Source organism: Bufo bufo, chromosome 8, assembly GCF_905171765.1.
Source record: "Bufo bufo chromosome 8, aBufBuf1.1, whole genome shotgun sequence".
NCBI classification, from domain to species: domain Eukaryota; kingdom Metazoa; phylum Chordata; class Amphibia; order Anura; family Bufonidae; genus Bufo; species Bufo bufo.
The window spans coordinates 512,139-528,809 of NC_053396.1; the positions used below are offsets into that span (position 1 = coordinate 512,139).

Sequence of the window (16,671 nt, forward strand, 5' to 3'; positions counted from 1 at the left end):
GGAGACCTGGGGTGTGAGGATATATGCATTGTATGTGTGTATTATACACTGACAGGTATTCAGGAGACCTGGGGTGTGAGGATATATGCATTGTATGTGTGTATTATACACTGACAGGCATGCAGGAGACCTGGGGTGTGAGGATATATGCATTTTATGTGTGTATTATACACTGACAGGTATACCGGAGACCTGGGGTGTGAGGATATATGCATTGTATGTGTGTATTATACACTGACAGGCATGCAGGAGACCTGGGGTGTGAGGATATATGCATTGTATGTGTGTATTATACACTGACAGGTATACCGGAGACCTGGGGTGTGAGGATATATGCATTGTATGTGTGTATTATACACTGACAGGCATGCAGGAGACCTGGGGTGTGAGGATATATGCATTTTATGTGTGTATTATACACTGACAGGTATACCGGAGACCTGGGGTGTGAGGATATATGCATTGTATGTGTGTATTATACACTGACAGGTATACCGGAGAACTGGGGTGTGAGGATATATGCATTGTATGTGTGTATTATACACTGACAGGTATTCAGGAGACCTGGGGTGTGAGGATATATGCATTGTATGTGTGTATTATACACTGACAGGTATATAGAAGACCTGGGGTGTGAGGATATATGCATTGTATGTGTGTATTATACACTGACAGGTATATAGAAGACCTGGGGTGTGAGGATATATGCATTGTATGTGTGTATTATACACTGACAGGTATACCGGTGAACTGGGGTGTGAGGATATATGCATTGTATGTATGTATTATACACTGACAGGTATATAGAAGACCTGGGGTGTGAGGATATATGCATTGTATGTGTGTATTATACACTGACAGGTATACCGGAGACCTGGGGTGTGAGGATATATGCATTGTATATGTGTATTATACACTGACAGGTATACCGGAGACCTGGGGTGTGAGGATATATGCATTGTATATGTGTATTATACACTGACAGGTATATAGAAGACCTGGGGTGTGAGGATATATGCATTGTATGTGTGTATTATACACTGACAGGTATTCAGGAGACCTGGGGTGTGAGGATATATGCATTGTATGTGTGTATTATACACTGACAGGCATGCAGGAGACCTGGGGTGTGAGGATATATGCATTTTATGTGTGTATTATACACTGACAGGTATATAGAAGACCTGGGGTGTGAGGATATATGCATTGTATGTGTGTATTATACACTGACAGGTATACCGGAGACCTGGGGTGTGAGGATATATGCATTGTATGTGTGTATTATATACTGACAGGTATATAGAAGACCTGGGGTGTGAGGATATATGCATTGTATGTGTGTATTATATACTGACAGGTATACAGGAAACCTGGGGTGTGAGGATATATGCATTGTATGTGTGTATTATACACTGACAGGTATAAAGAAGACCTGGGGTGTGAGGATATATGCATTGTATATGTGTATTATACACTGACAGGCATGCAGGAGACCTGGGGTGTGAGGATATATGCATTGTATGTGTGTATTATACACTGACAGGTATTCAGGAGACCTGGGGTGTGAGGATATATGCATTGTATGTGTGTATTATATACTGACAGGTATACAGGAGACCTGGGGTGTGAGGATATATGCATTGTATATGTGTATTATACACTGACAGGTATACAGGAAACCTGGGGTGTGAGGATATATGCATTGTATGTGTGTATTATACACTGACAGGTATATAGAAGACCTGGGGTGTGAGGATATATGCATTGTATGTGTGTATTATACACTGACAGGTATATAGAAGACCTGGGGTGTGAGGATATATGCATTGTATATGTGTATTATACACTGACAGGTATATAGAAGACCTGGGGTGTGAGGATATATGCATTGTATATGTGTATTATACACTGACAGGTATATAGAAGACCTGGGGTGTGAGGATATATGCATTGTATGTGTGTATTATACACTGACAGGTATACCGGAGACCTGGGGTGTGAGGATATATGCATTGTATGTGTGTATTATACACTGACAGGTATATAGAAGACCTGGGGTGTGAGGATATATGCATTTTATGTGTGTATTATACACTGACAGGTATACTGGAGACCTGGGGTGTGAGGATATATGCATTGTATGTGTGTATTATACACTGACAGGTATACCGTAGACCTGGGGTGTGAGGATATATGCATTGTATGTGTGTATTATACACTGACAGGTATACCGTAGACCTGGGGTGTGAGGATATATGCATTGTATGTGTGTATTATACACTGACAGGTATACCGTAGACCTGGGGTGTGAGGATATATGCATTGTATGTGTGTATTATACACTGACAGGTATACCGGAGACCTGGGGTGTGAGGATATATGCATTGTATGTGTGTATTATACACTGACAGGTATATAGAAGACCTGGGGTGTGAGGATATATGCATTGTATGTGTGTATTATACACTGACAGGTATTCCGGAGACCTGGGGTGTGAGGATATATGCATTGTATGTGTGTATTATACACTGACAGGTATAAAGAAGACCTGGGGTGTGAGGATATATGCATTGTATGTGTGTATTATACACTGACAGGTATACCGGAGACCTGGGGTGTGAGGATATATGCATTGTATGTGTGTATTATACACTGACAGGTATATAGAAGACCTGGGGTGTGAGGATATATGCATTTTATGTGTGTATTATACACTGACAGGTATATAGAAGACCTGGGGTGTGAGGATATATGCATTGTATGTGTGTATTATACACTGACAGGTATACCGGAGACCTGGGGTGTGAGGATATATGCATTGTATGTGTGTATTATACACTGACAGGTATAAAGAAGACCTGGGGTGTGAGGATATATGCATTGTATGTGTGTATTATACACTGACAGGTATACCGGAGACCTGGGGTGTGAGGATATATGCATTGTATGTGTGTATTATACACTGACAGGCATGCAGGAGACCTGGGGTGTGAGGATATATGCATTGTATGTGTGTATTATACACTGACAGGTATACCGGAGAACTGGGGTGTGAGGATATATGCATTGTATGTGTGTATTATACACTGACAGGTATATGTATTTTTGTGACTCTTGGGGGCCCCTTGGCAATTGGAGCGTGTCAAACCCTGTTGTCATTCTATAAGTGGGAGGGGGCTGACACTCTACTGTCTAGTGATGTCACTGTATATGTGGGAGGGGGCTGACACTCTACTGTCTAGTGATGTCACTGTATATGTGGGAGGGGGCTGACACTCTACTGTCTAGTGATGTCACTGTATATGTGGGAGGGGGCTGACACTATTGTCTAGTGATGTCACTATATATGTGGGAGGGGGCTGACACTCTACTGTCTAGTGATGTCACTGTATATGTGGGAGGGGGCTGACACTATTGTCTAGTGATGTCACTATATATGTGGGAGGGGGCTGACACTCGACTGTCTAGTGATGTCACTGTATATGTGGGAGGGGGCTGACACTATTGTCTAGTGATGTCACTATATATGTGGGAGGGGGCTGACACTCTACTGTCTAGTGATGTCACTGTATATGTGGGAAGGGGCTGACACTCTACTGTCTAGTGATGTCACTGTATATGTGGGAGGGGGCTGACACTTTATTGTCTAGTGATGTTACTGTATATGTGGGAGGGGGCTGACACTATTGTCTATTGATGTTACTGTATATGTGGGTGGGGGCTGACGCTTTACTGCCCTGTGATGTCACTATATAAGTGGGAGGGGGCTGATGCTCTACTGCCCTGTGATGTCACTATATAAGTGGGAGGGGCTGACGCTTTACTGCCCTGTGATGTCACTATATAAGTGGGAGGGGCTGACGCTTTACTGCCCTGTGATGTCACTATATAAGTGGGAGGGGGCTGATGCTCTACTGCCCTGTGATGTCACTATATAAGTGGGAGGGGGCTGATGCTCTACTGCCCTGTGATGTCACTATATAAGTGGGAGGGGGCTGATGCTCTACTGCCCTGTGATGTCACTATATAAGTGGGAGGGGGCTGATGCTCTACTGCCCTGTGATGTCACTATATAAGTGGGAGGAGGCTGACGCTCTACTGCCCTGTGATGTCACTATATAAGTGGGAGGGGGCTGATGCTCTACTGCCCTGTGATGTCACTATATAAGTGGGAGGGGGCTGACGCTCTACCGCCCTGTGATGTCACTGTATAAGTGGGAGGGGGCTGATGCTCTACTGCCCTGTGATGTCACTATATAGGTGGAAGTGGGCTGATGCTCTACCGCCCTGTGATGTCACTGTATAAGTGGGAGGGGGCTGACGCTCTACCGCCCTGTGATGTCACTGTATCAGTGGGAGGGGGCTGACGCTCTACCGCCCTGTGATGTCACTATATAAGTGGAAGTGGGCTGATGCTCTACTGTCCTTTGATGTCACTATCTAAGTGGGAGGGGGCTGACGCTCTACCGCCCTGTGATGTCACTGTATAAGTGGGAGGGGGCTGACGATCTACTGTCCTGTGATGTCACTATCTAAGTGGGAGGGGGCTGACGCTCTACCGCCCTGTGATGTCACTGTATAAGTGGGAGGGGGCTGACGATCTACTGTCCTGTGATGTCACTATCTAAGTGGGAGGGGGCTGACGCTCTACCGCCCTGTGATGTCACTGTATAAGTGGGAGGGGGCTGACGATCTACTGTCCTGTGATGTCACTGTATAAGTGGGAGGGGGCTGACGCTCTACCGCCCTGTGATGTCACTGTATAAGTGGGAGGGGGCTGACGATCTACTGTCCTGTGATGTCACTATCTAAGTGGGAGGGGGCTGACGCTCTACCGCCCTGTAATGTCACTGTATAAGTGGGAGGGGGCTGACGATCTACTGTCCTGTGATGTCACTGTATAAGTGGGAGGGGGCTGACGCTCTACCGCCCTGTGATGTCACTGTATAAGTGGGAGGGGGCTGACGATCTACTGTCCTGTGATGTCACTATCTAAGTGGGAGGGGGCTGACGCTCTACCGCCCTGTAATGTCACTGTATAAGTGGGAGGGGGCTGACGATCTACTGTCCTGTGATGTCACTGTATAAGTGGGAGGGGGCTGACGCTCTACCGCCCTGTGATGTCACTGTATAAGTGGGAGGGGGCTGACGATCTACTGTCCTGTGATGTCACTGTATAAGTGGGAGGACCTGATGCTTTCTGTATACGAAGGGTTATGTTGTGCGATTAACTGGGGACTTATGGCGCTTGTAGGATCATTTTCACCTATAGAGACATGTGACATCATCACCCACAAATTGGACACATGATGTCATCACCTAGTCTGTACATATAGGCATGTCATCACCTGCAGAGTGCACATATACATATGATGTCATCATTTTATCACCTAGAAGGGCATGTACAGACTTGTGATGTCATCACCATCGGAATGAGCATACAGACATGAGATGTAATGTCTCTTCAGAGTCTTAGGATCCTTGAGGACAGCAGAGACATAAAACCTTTTTATGAAGCGTCAGTGTGACACTGTAATAGGTCTCCCGCCTCCTGTCCATGGCGGTGTCTAGTATTGCAGTTGACCCCCTTTACATGACTTGTGGGCACATGGCCTTGAGGGGGTTCCGCTCCTTGTGAGATAAGCTGTGGTGCACATCGGGGACATTTCCGCGCAGAGACAGGACACTCTTCATCTTCTCTGACCTCGCAGGTAGCTCACTGAGGGCTTCTTCATGAATGCTTGCTAATGACTCTGATGCTCATCACAGACCGTCAGTGGCAGAGTTTATCACCTAGCGGTTGCTGGATGGTGTGGAAGTCGTCCCTGCACCATTGCTTTGTTATTGATGGGGACCTCATCCTTAAGACCTCTAATCTATAGCCTCTTATTCTGGTCCTCTCTCTCAGGATCTCAGATGAAGCCTCTTATGTTTGGTCCCAGTTCAGAGGGTGTGAAGTGAGAGGATCCGGGCTTCTTCCTCCGCCACCTTAATGACTGGCAGCCGCCCCAGTGTTTCTAGTTGAAGGGATGTTATTACCGCCTGACCGATGGAGAGGGTCATGAACGGGTAGTGCAGCCCTGTGCTCCACCTGCACTGCTGTCCCTACCTCCTAAGTGATGGCCCCAACTGGATGACAGTCCCTTCTTAGCTAAGTACAGGGGCCTAAACCAAATGGGAAAAGAGTAGTGAGAAAGAAAGAGGTGAAAACCCAGACCCTAAGCCAGTCAGAATCCCAAATCACATAGAAATGCACAGCAACGAGAAACCAGGAGAAAAGGACAGAGACTGGGTCACCAGCCAGGTCACAGCAGAGTCCAATCCCGGGAGGTCAGAGACCATGTCAGAGAAACAGACAGAGGTCAGTGGCCAGAGACACAAACCACTAGCTAGAGAGGCAGGGAGACAAATCGGAGGCCCCTGTGGGCAGCTGCTGCCTGTTTATATAGCCTGCCCTCCAGAAGCATGTGGCACCATTCCAGCTCCCTCATAGGCCAAGGAGACCTACTGTCAGCAGGGTTGGTTGCCGTAACAACAGAGTGCTGCCACCATGTTGTGGCCGGACTTGCCGCGGGAGTGCAGATAGTTAAGGGTGTGACCATGTGGTTCTTGGGCAGCAGATGTCCCCTTACAGTATGTGATGCCCGACTCCTCGTAGCTTCCAGCTTCACCCATGTTGTTGCCCGGGCTCCATTGTGGCTGTTATAGGTCCTCAGACTTCCTGCAGCATCCCGCCTCCAGGGTCAGCCTCTCATCCGTTGCGCTCCCTGGCGGTCCTCGGCAGTAATGGAGCTGTCCAGGACTTTTTGCAGGAGTCTGTGTTGTCGGAATTTGCTCCAAAGTCAAATGTTGCGTGATGTTGGATAAATCTGCTGCGTCTTTAAGTCTAAGACTTCTGTCTGCAGCCGTTTCTGCACCTTCTGCCCCGCTGCAGGGGCATCTTTGTATTCTGATAAATCGGGGTCTGTCCGCTCCAACTAGACTGAGTAGCATAAGTGCTCAATGTCTGCAAATGAGTCCCTGTCCTGTGACTTCTGGGGTGCAGGGCTTGAGTACCCCCCAAACGACCGACCAGGGAACTATTAGAGACTGGGTAAGATTTGACATCAGAAGCTGTGGTGAGGAGGGAAGGACTTCTGGAGACAGGGAGAGAGACGGACACAGAGACTGCCGCTTCTATTTTCTGGGGTTTCCCAGAGGACCTCTATGTGAATGCCGTATCTGTCCCAGACCTTACCCAGACTTTTCCTCCCCAGTGTCCTCGCACTTAATCCGGGTTTTTGTGAAGGGGAGTCTCTCTACCGCTATCTCTTGCATTCACACTGTGCACCTTGGTGACCAGTGTTTTCATGATGTCACCCATTTTTCTTGCAGGTTCGCATGGCTAAAGACAACAACCCTTCTTGGAAGCCTACTTTCATTGTGAAGCCAGATGGTGGGTGCCAAGGAGATGGCATCTACCTCATTAAGGACCCTGCAGAGGTCCGGACTATGACTAGTCTCCAGAACCGTCCTGCAGTGGTCCAGGAGTACATCACTAAGCCGCTCCTCATAGACAGGCTGAAGTTTGATTTGCGCCTCTATGTCTTACTGAAGTCCTTAGAACCTCTGGAGATTTACATGTCCAAGGACGGCCTGTCACGCTTCTGCACCGAGCAGTACCAGGAGCCCAACCACAAGAACCTCCACCATGTCTACATGCACCTGACCAACTACTCTCTCAACATCCACAGCAGCAACTTCATCCACTCCAACAGTGTGCACACAGGTAGCAAGCGAACAGTGTCCAGCGTCCTCTACAGACTCCTGGCCAAAGGCATGGACATCAAGAACATCTGGTCGGACATCATAGCACTGGTCGTCAAGACGGTCGTGGCTCTGATTCCAGAACTTAAGGTCTATTACCAGCTAGACATACCCCCAGGAAAGCCCGGACCCTCTTGCTTCCAGGTTGGACCATGTGGATGCTTTGCGCTTGTCTGAGGGTGATGATGGTGGTAGTGATTTGGTCTGAGGTCACAGGTATACATTCCTTCTCTGTCCTCCCCGTAGATTTTGGGGTTTGACATTCTCCTGATGAAGAACCTGAAGCCGGTGCTGCTAGAGGTGAACGCCAACCCCAGCATGAAGATTGAGCACGAGGAGGAGGCGAGTACCCGCCCTAATACTGATGATGTCACCCGCACAAATATTATAATATAATAATAATATTTTATGACCCTCATTAATATTAAATATGTGACCACCATGAATATTAATTAGGTGAGCCTCATCTACAGTTGTGGCCAAAAGTTTTGCGAATTACATACATATACGAAATTGGAAAAGTTGCTGCTTAAATTTTTATAATAGCAATTTGCATATACTCCAGAATGTTATGAAGAGTGATCAGATGAATTGCATAGTCCTTCTTTGCCATGGAAATTAACTTAATCCCAAAAAAACCTTTCCACTGCATTTCATTGCTGTCAGTAAAGGACCTTCTGAGATCATTTCAGTAATCGTCTTGTTAACTCAGGTGAGAATGTTGACGAGCACAAGGCTGGAGATCATTATGTCAGGCTGATTGGGTAAAATGGCAGACTTGACATGTTAAAAGGAGGGTGATGCTTGAAATCATTGTTCTTCCATTGTTAACCATGGTGACCTGCAAAGAAACGCGTGCAGCCATCATTGCGTTACATAAAAATGGCTTCACAGGCAAGGATATTGTGGCTACTAAGATTGCACCTCAATCAACAATTTATAGGATCATCAAGAACTTCAAGGAAAGAGGTTCAATTCTTGTTAAGAAGGCTTCAGGGCGTCCAAGAAAGTCCAGCAAGCGCCAGGATCGTCTCCTAAAGAGGATTCAGCTGCGGGATCGGAGTGCCACCAGTGCAGAGCTTGCTCAGGAATGGCAGCAGGCAGGTGTGAGCGCATCTGCACGCACAGTGAGGCCAAGACTTCTGGAAGATGGCCTGGTGTCAAGAAGGGCAGCAAAGAAGCCACTTCTCTCCAAAAAAACATCAGGGACAGATTGATCTTCTGCAGAAAGTCTGGTGAATGGACGGCTGAGGACTGGGGCAAAGTCCTATTCTCCGATGAAGCCTCTTTCTGATTGTTTGGGGCATCTGGAAAAAGGCTTGTCCGGAGAAGAAAAGGTGAGCGCTGCCATCAGTCCTGTGTCATGCCAACAGTAAAGCATCCTGAGACCATTCATGTGTGGGGTGGCTTCTCATCCAAGGGAGTGGGCTCACTCACAATTTTGCCCAAAAACACAGCCATGAATAAAGAATGGCACCAAAACACCCTCCAACAGCAACTTCTTCCAACAATCCAGCAACAGTTTGGTGAAGAACAATGCATTTTCCAGCACGATGGAGCACTGTGCTATAAGGCAAAAGTGATAACCAAGTGGCTCGGGGACCAAAACGTGGACATTTTGGGTCCATGGCCTGGAAACTCCCCAGATCTTAATCCCATTGAGAACTTGTGGTCAATCCTCAAGAGGCGGGTGGACAAACAAAAACCCACTAATTCTGACAAACTCCAAGAAGTGATGATGAAAGAATGGGTTGTATCAGTCAGGAATTGGCCCAGAAGGTGATTGAGAGCATGCCCAGTCGGATTGCAGAGGTCCTGAAAAAGAAGGGCCAACACTGCAAATACTGACTCTTTGCATCAATGTCATGGAATTGTCGATAAAAGCCTTTGAAACGTATGAAGTGCGAGTAATTATATTTCACTACATCACAGAAACAACTGAAACAAAGATCTAAAAGCAGTTTAGCAGCAAACTTTGTGAAAACCAATATTTGTGTCATTCTCAAAACTTTTGGCCACGACTGTATATTAATTATGTGACCTCCATGAATATTAATTAGGTGAGCCTCATGTATATTAATTGTGACCTCTATGGATATTAATTAGGTGAGCCTACTGAATATTATTGTTTAGAACCTCCTGAATATTAGGAGTCGGCAGGATCCCCCGTTACTCCCGGAACGCTGCCTTATAGGCCGAGCTTCGCTGAATGCATGACAGCTTTCACTTAGCTATTCCTTGTTTCATTCTGGAGAAAATCTATATGCAAATCAGCAGGCAAGTCCCCCTGGGGCGGGTCCAAGTCACTGGGTGCACCCTGGCTCCTCCTGCTTCCTCTATCAGCCCCAGAAGAGGTAGGAGGAGCAACGGTGTCCATAGTGTAGTGGGAGTAACAGGGAATTTCCTGGTGACCACTCCCTCTCATGACCCATGGAGGTGGAGTTATGGAAATAATGGAGTGGCTGACGAGGTGGCATAACCCCTTTAATCGGAGCCTCGTGAATATTCCATTTCAGATATTCACATTCGCCATGTTCTTGTGTCGCTGCAGCTGCTGCCAGGTGTCTATGAGAATGTGCCGAGCCCTGTGGACGAGGAGGTGAAGAGCGCCGTCATCAGGGACACGCTGCGCCTCGTGCACCTGGAGAGTAGGAGCAAGCAGAAGCCGTGAGTAATTATACAGATCACTGCCAATCGGATGGCTGCGCTCACACTTTAGTCATGAAACCCACCCGACCAAGGGGAGGAGCTTTCGTTCCCCCCCTTCAGCAGTATGTGATCAGAAGAGAGGTGCATCATCATGGCCAGCTGCTGCCCTTCCCAGAATCCCCCATGCTGCGTCCCGCCCTCCTCCATCTTGGTTTTGTGTGATGTTATTAGCGCACTGACAGCTAGCCGCGCTCCTGACGGATCTTTTCCGGCATCCTTCACCCGCACAGCCTGGAAACTCATAGGGTCGTAAAGTAGAACTGGCTGAGCTGCCCATAGCAACCAATCAGATTCCTCCTTTCATTATCCAAAGGAGCTGTGAAAAATGAAAGGTGGAATCTGATTGGTTACTATGGGAAACAAAGCCGATTCTACTTGACACCAGTTTGATAAATGACCCCATCAGTTTGTAATTCTATTTGGTATAAGCAGCTGCACTGTCCAGATCTGGATGATAGAAATGGAGAAGTAAGGCATCATGGAAGAGGCCAAGGTCTGGGGGCGCAGGGCCGTAAACCCATCTTTCCAGGGTACATGTACATCATTTACCGGAAAGGTCCAAATCAGAAGAACCAGTAAACCCAGACATGCTGCACCATCTCTACGCTCCGGAGTACGGCGTCTGCACCATCTCTACTCTCCGGAGTACGGCGTCTGCACCATCTCTACTCTCCGGAGTACGGCGTGTGCACCATCTCTGCTCTCCGGAGTACGGCGTGTGCACCATCTCTGCTCTCCGGAGTACGGCGTCTGCACCATCTCTACTCTCCGGAGTACGGCGTCTGCACCATCTCTGCTCTCCGGAGTACGGCGTCTGCACCATCTCTACTCTCCGGAGTACGGCGTCTGCACCATCTCTACTCTCCGGAGTACGGCGTCTGCACCATCTCTACTCTCCGGAGTACGGCGTCTGCACCATCTCTACTCTCCGGAGTACGGCGTCTGCACCATCTCTACTCTCCGGAGTACGGCGTCTGCACCATCTCTACTCTCCGGAGTACGGCGTCTGCACCATCTCTACTCTCCGGAGTACGGCGTCTGCACCATCTCTACTCTCCGGAGTACGGCGTCTGCACCATCTCTACTCTCCGGAGTACGGCGTCTGCACCATCTCTACTCTCCGGAGTACGGCGTCTGCACCATCTCTACTCTCCGGAGTACGGCGTCTGCACCATCTCTACTCTCCGGAGTACGGCGTCTGCACCATCTCTACTCTCCGGAGTACGGCGTCTGCACCATCTCTACTCTCCGGAGTACGGCGTCTGCACCATCTCTACTCTCCGGAGTACGGCGTCTGCACCATCTCTACTCTCCGGAGTACGGCGTCTGCACCATCTCTACTCTCCGGAGTACGGCGTCTGCACCATCTCTACTCTCCGGAGTACGGCGTCTGCACCATCTCTACTCTTCAGTGCTTTTACTTCTGAACTTGTTCCACCACAGATGTTCCCATGGAAACCTTTAAGTGTTAAGAATATTATGCAGTCATCTGCTCATCTGTCGCACACTGACACGAGGTGCTGCACTACATCAGCCATCTGCAGCAGATGCCCAGGAAAAGATGGCGGTCAGAGGACAGATGGAGGTATTCAGGTGTCAGCACTGCTCATCTCGTGTCCTCGCCGTGGTCACATGTTCTGTCACAGGCCTTATCTTTCTTCACGGTGGATGGCGGCATGGAATATCTTGTGTCCTTGCCGTGGACCCTCCACATACCTACACAGCAGGAATAGAGGCTTCTCAGGCCTCCATTTGGCTGCTCGGTCAGCCGACCACTCTGTGCTGATGGTGAGCTCTCCTGCCCCGTAGCAGAAGAGCCAGCAGCCATGTTACCACCTTCTCTGAATCAGTGCTGCTAACTTGGGTTTCTCTGTTTTTCCTCCAGATCTCCATCTTCTGGTAAAATGAACGATGTCCAAAGCGGATCTCCAGACTGTGACCCTGAGAGGAGCGAGAGCCCCAACAAGCGTCACCTGCCTCCGTTGTGCCTTAAGCAACTGTACCCCAAGTATTCCAAGCAGTTCAGTCACCTCCGGGTGTTGGAGCGAATCACTTCCCTGTTCATTCGATTTCTGGGAGTGAAGGGATCCATGAGGATGGGGCCAACAGGATTCCGCACCTTCATATGGTGAGCAGGCTGGTGGGACTGTCATCATCCGCTGGTAAGTAGCGGGTTATATACAATTTTCTGGATTATCAGGCCTATTCCAGTGTAATGGGCAGCAGACATAGCAGCTCCTGGGATATGGTGCCTGGGATCTGCAGCGGCTTCAACCTGGGAATCCATGGGCTTGCGGTATACTGATCAGTCGGCAGCCACCAGCAGTATAACCTCCCCGATAGCGGACGCTTCGCTCTGATCCTTATCGCTGCTTTTATTCCTTTACTCGGTGGAGATTTATTATTACTGCAAACGAAAAACCAATTCCAGCTCGTCTTACAGACAACATCTGCAGCAGGTTTAGAGACTCAGCCTGGTGACTTAAGGTGACCATTATTGTGACTTAAGCATGTTATCGGTGTAGGTCTGAGCACTTGGACACAGTGGACGAGAGACCAGACTTTCTGCTGAGCCCGTCTTCAGCAGTGAGGTCAGACAGCGCTCGGCCCGATCAATAAAACAAGGAGTAAGAAGCGCTCACACATTGCAGACAGGAGACCAGACTTTCTGCTGAGCCCGTCTTCTGCAGTGAGGTCAGACAGCGCTCGGCCCGATCAATAAAGCAAGGAGTAAGAAGCGCTCATACAGAATGGACGGGAGACCAGACTTTCTACTGAGCCCATCTTCAGCAGTGAGGTCAGACAGCGCTCGGCCCGATCAATAAAACAAGGAGTAAGAAGCGCTCACACAGAATGGACGGGAGACCAGACTTTCTGCTGAGCCCGTCTTCTGCAGTGAGGTCAGACAGCGCTCGGCCCGATCAATAAAACAAGGAGTAAGAAGCGCTCACACATTGCAGACAGGAGACCAGACTTTCTGCTGAGCCCATCTTCAGCAGTGAGGACAGACAGCGCTCGGCCCGATCAATAAAACAAGGAGTAAGAAGCGCTCACACAGAATGGACGGGAGACCAGACTTTCTGCTGAGCCCGTCTTCTGCAGTGAGGTCAGACAGCGCTCGGCCCGATCAATAAAACAAGGAGTAAGAAGCGCTCACACATTGCAGACAGGAGACCAGACTTTCTGCTGAGCCCATCTTCAGCAGTGAGGTCAGACAGCGCTCGGCCCGATCAATAAAACAAGGAGTAAGAAGCGCTCACATAGAGCGAACGGGAGACCAGACTTTCTGCTGAGCCCATCTTCAGCAGTGAGGTCAGACAGCGCTCTGCCCGATCACTAAAACAAGGAGTGAGAAGCGCTCACACAGAATGGACGGGAGACCAGACTTTCTACTGAGCCCATCTTCAGCAGTGAGGTCAGACAGCGCTCGGCCCGATCAATAAAGCAAGGAGTAAGAAGCGCTCACACAGAATGGACGGGAGACCAGACTTTCTGCTGAGCCCGTCTTCAGCAGTGAGGACAGACAGCGCTCGGCCCGATCAATAAAACAAGGAGTGAGAAGCGCTCACACAGAATGGACGGGAGACCAGACTTTCTACTGAGCCCGTCTTCTGCAGTGAGGACAGACAGCGCTCGGCCCGATCAATAAAACAAGGAGTAAGAAGCGCTCGCACAGAATGGACGGGAGACCAGACTTTCTGCTGAGCCCATCTTCAGCAGTGAGGTCATACAGCGCTCGGCCCGATCAATAAAGCAAGGAGTAAGAAGCGCTCATACAGAATGGACGGGAGACCAGACTTTCTGCTGAGCCCGTCTTCAGCAGTGAGGACAGACAGCGCTCGGCCCGATCAATAAAACAAGGAGTGAGAAGCGCTCACACAGAATGGACGGGAGACCAGACTTTCTACTGAGCCCATCTTCAGCAGTGAGGACAGACAGCGCTCTGCCCGATCAATAAAACAAGGAGTAAGAAGCGCTCACACAGAATGGACGGGAGACCAGACTTTCTACTGAGCCCATCTTCAGCAGTGAGGTCAGACAGCGCTCGGCCCGATCAATAAAGCAAGGAGTAAGAAGCGCTCACACAGAATGGACGGGAGACCAGACTTTCTACTGAGCCCATCTTCAGCAGTGAGGTCAGACAGCGCTCGGCCCAATCACTAAAACAAGGAGTAAGAAGCGCTCACACAGAATGGACGGGAGACCAGACTTTCTACTGAGCCCATCTTCAGCAGTGAGGTCAGACAGCGCTCGGCCCGATCAATAAAGCAAGGAGTAAGAAGCGCTCATACAGAATGGACGGGAGACCAGACTTTCTACTGAGCCCATCTTCAGCAGTGAGGTCAGACAGCGCTCGGCCCGATCAATAAAACAAGGAGTGAGAAGCGCTCACACAGAATGGACGGGAGACCAGACTTTCTACTGAGCCCATCTTCAGCAGTGAGGTCAGACAGCACTCGGCCCAATCACTAAAACAAGGAGTAAGAAGTGCTCATACAGAGCGAACGGGAGACCAGACTTTCTGCTGATCCCGTCTTCTGCAGTGAGGACAGACAGCGCTCGGCCCGATCAATAAAACAAGGAGTAAGAAGCGCTCACACAGAGCGAACGGGAGACCAGATTTTCTGCTGAGCCCGTCTTCAGCAGTGAGGACAGACAGCGCTCTGCCCGATCACTAAAACAAGGAGTAAGAAGCGCTCACACATTGCAGACAGGAGACCAGACTTTCTGCTGATCCCATCTTCAGCAGTGAGGACAGACAGCGCTCTGCCCGATCACTAAAACAAGGAGTAAGAAGCGCTCACACAGAATGGACAGGAGACCAGACTTTCTGCTGAGCCCGTCTTCTGCAGTGAGGACAGACAGCGCTCTGCCCGATCACTAAAACAAGGAGTAAGAAGCGCTCACACATTGCAGACAGGAGACCAGACTTTCTGCTGAGCCCATCTTCAGCAGTGAGGTCAGACAGCGCTCGGCCCAATCACTAAAACAAGGAGTAAGAAGCGCTCACACAGAATGGACGGGAGACCAGACTTTCTGCTGAGCCCGTCTTCTGCAGTGAGGTCAGACAGCGCTCTGCCCGATCACTAAAACAAGGAGTAAGAAGCGCTCATACAGAATGGACGGGAGACCAGACTTTCTGCTGATCCCATCTTCAGCAGTGAGGTCAGACAGCGCTCGGCCCGATCAATAAAACAAGGAGTAAGAAGCGCTCACACATTGCAGACAGGAGACCAGACTTTCTACTCTGCCCATCTTCTGCAGTCCGACAGCGCTCGGCCCAATCACTAAAACAAGGAGTAAGAAGCGCTCACACAGAGCGAACGGGAGACCAGACTTTCTGCTGAGCCCGTCTTCTGCAGTGAGGACAGACAGCGCTCTGCCCAATCACTAAAACAAGGAGTAAGAAGCGCTCACACAGAGCGAACGGGAGACCAGACTTTCTGCTGATCCCATCTTCAGCAGTGAGGACAGACAGCGCTCTGCCCGATCACTAAAACAAGGAGTAAGAAGCGCTCACACAGAATGGACGGGAGACCAGACTTTCTGCTGATCCCATCTTCAGCAGTGAGGTCAGACAGCGCTCGGCCCGATCAATAAAACAAGGAGTAAGAAGCGCTCACACATTGCAGACAGGAGACCAGACTTTCTACTCTGCCCATCTTCTGCAGTCCGACAGCGCTCGACCAAATCACTAAAACAAGGAGTAAGAAGCGCTCACACAGAGCGAACGGGAGACCAGACTTTCTGCTGAGCCCGTCTTCTGCAGTGAGGACAGACAGCGCTCAGCCCGATCAATAAAACAAGGAGTAAGAAGCGCTCACACAGAATGGACGGGAGACCAGACTTTCTGCTGAGCCCGTCTTCTGCAGTGAGGACAGACAGCGCTCAGCCCGATCAATAAAACAAGGAGTAAGAAGCGCTCACACATTGCAGACAGGAGACCAGACTTTCTACTGAGCCCATCTTCAGCAGTGAGGACAGACAGCGTTCTGCCTGATCAATAAAACAAGGAGTAAGAAGCGCTCACACAGAATGGACGGGAGACCAGACTTTCTGCTGATCCCATCTTCAGCAGTGAGGACAGACAGCGCTCGGCCCGATCAATAAAACAAGGAGTAAGAAGCGCTCACACAGAATGGACGGGAGACCAGA

The 16,671-nt window shown here is 49.3% G+C and overlaps 1 protein-coding gene and 1 long non-coding RNA gene across 3 annotated transcripts in view; both read left to right on the forward strand.

Annotated features, from left to right (window-relative positions):
• Positions 1-16,671, forward strand: part of TTLL11 (tubulin tyrosine ligase like 11) — a 61,407-nt gene that overhangs the window by 21,487 nt on the left and 23,249 nt on the right. The window contains exons 4-7 of the mRNA XM_040405430.1: positions 7,375-7,950; positions 8,053-8,148; positions 10,358-10,473; positions 12,401-12,643. Coding sequence (XP_040261364.1) covers positions 7,375-7,950; positions 8,053-8,148; positions 10,358-10,473; positions 12,401-12,643 — 1,031 coding nt within the window. The remainder of the gene's footprint in view (positions 1-7,374; positions 7,951-8,052; positions 8,149-10,357; positions 10,474-12,400; positions 12,644-16,671) is intronic.
• On the forward strand, positions 13,345-15,676 carry LOC120977527. Of its 2 annotated transcripts, XR_005773918.1 has the most exons (4): positions 13,345-13,415; positions 13,519-13,621; positions 13,828-13,930; positions 15,270-15,676. It is a non-coding gene; the product is annotated as an uncharacterized LOC120977527 (long non-coding RNA). The 2 variants fall into 2 exon arrangements; XR_005773917.1 differs by lacking the exon at positions 13,345-13,415 and having other exon boundaries at positions 13,441-13,621.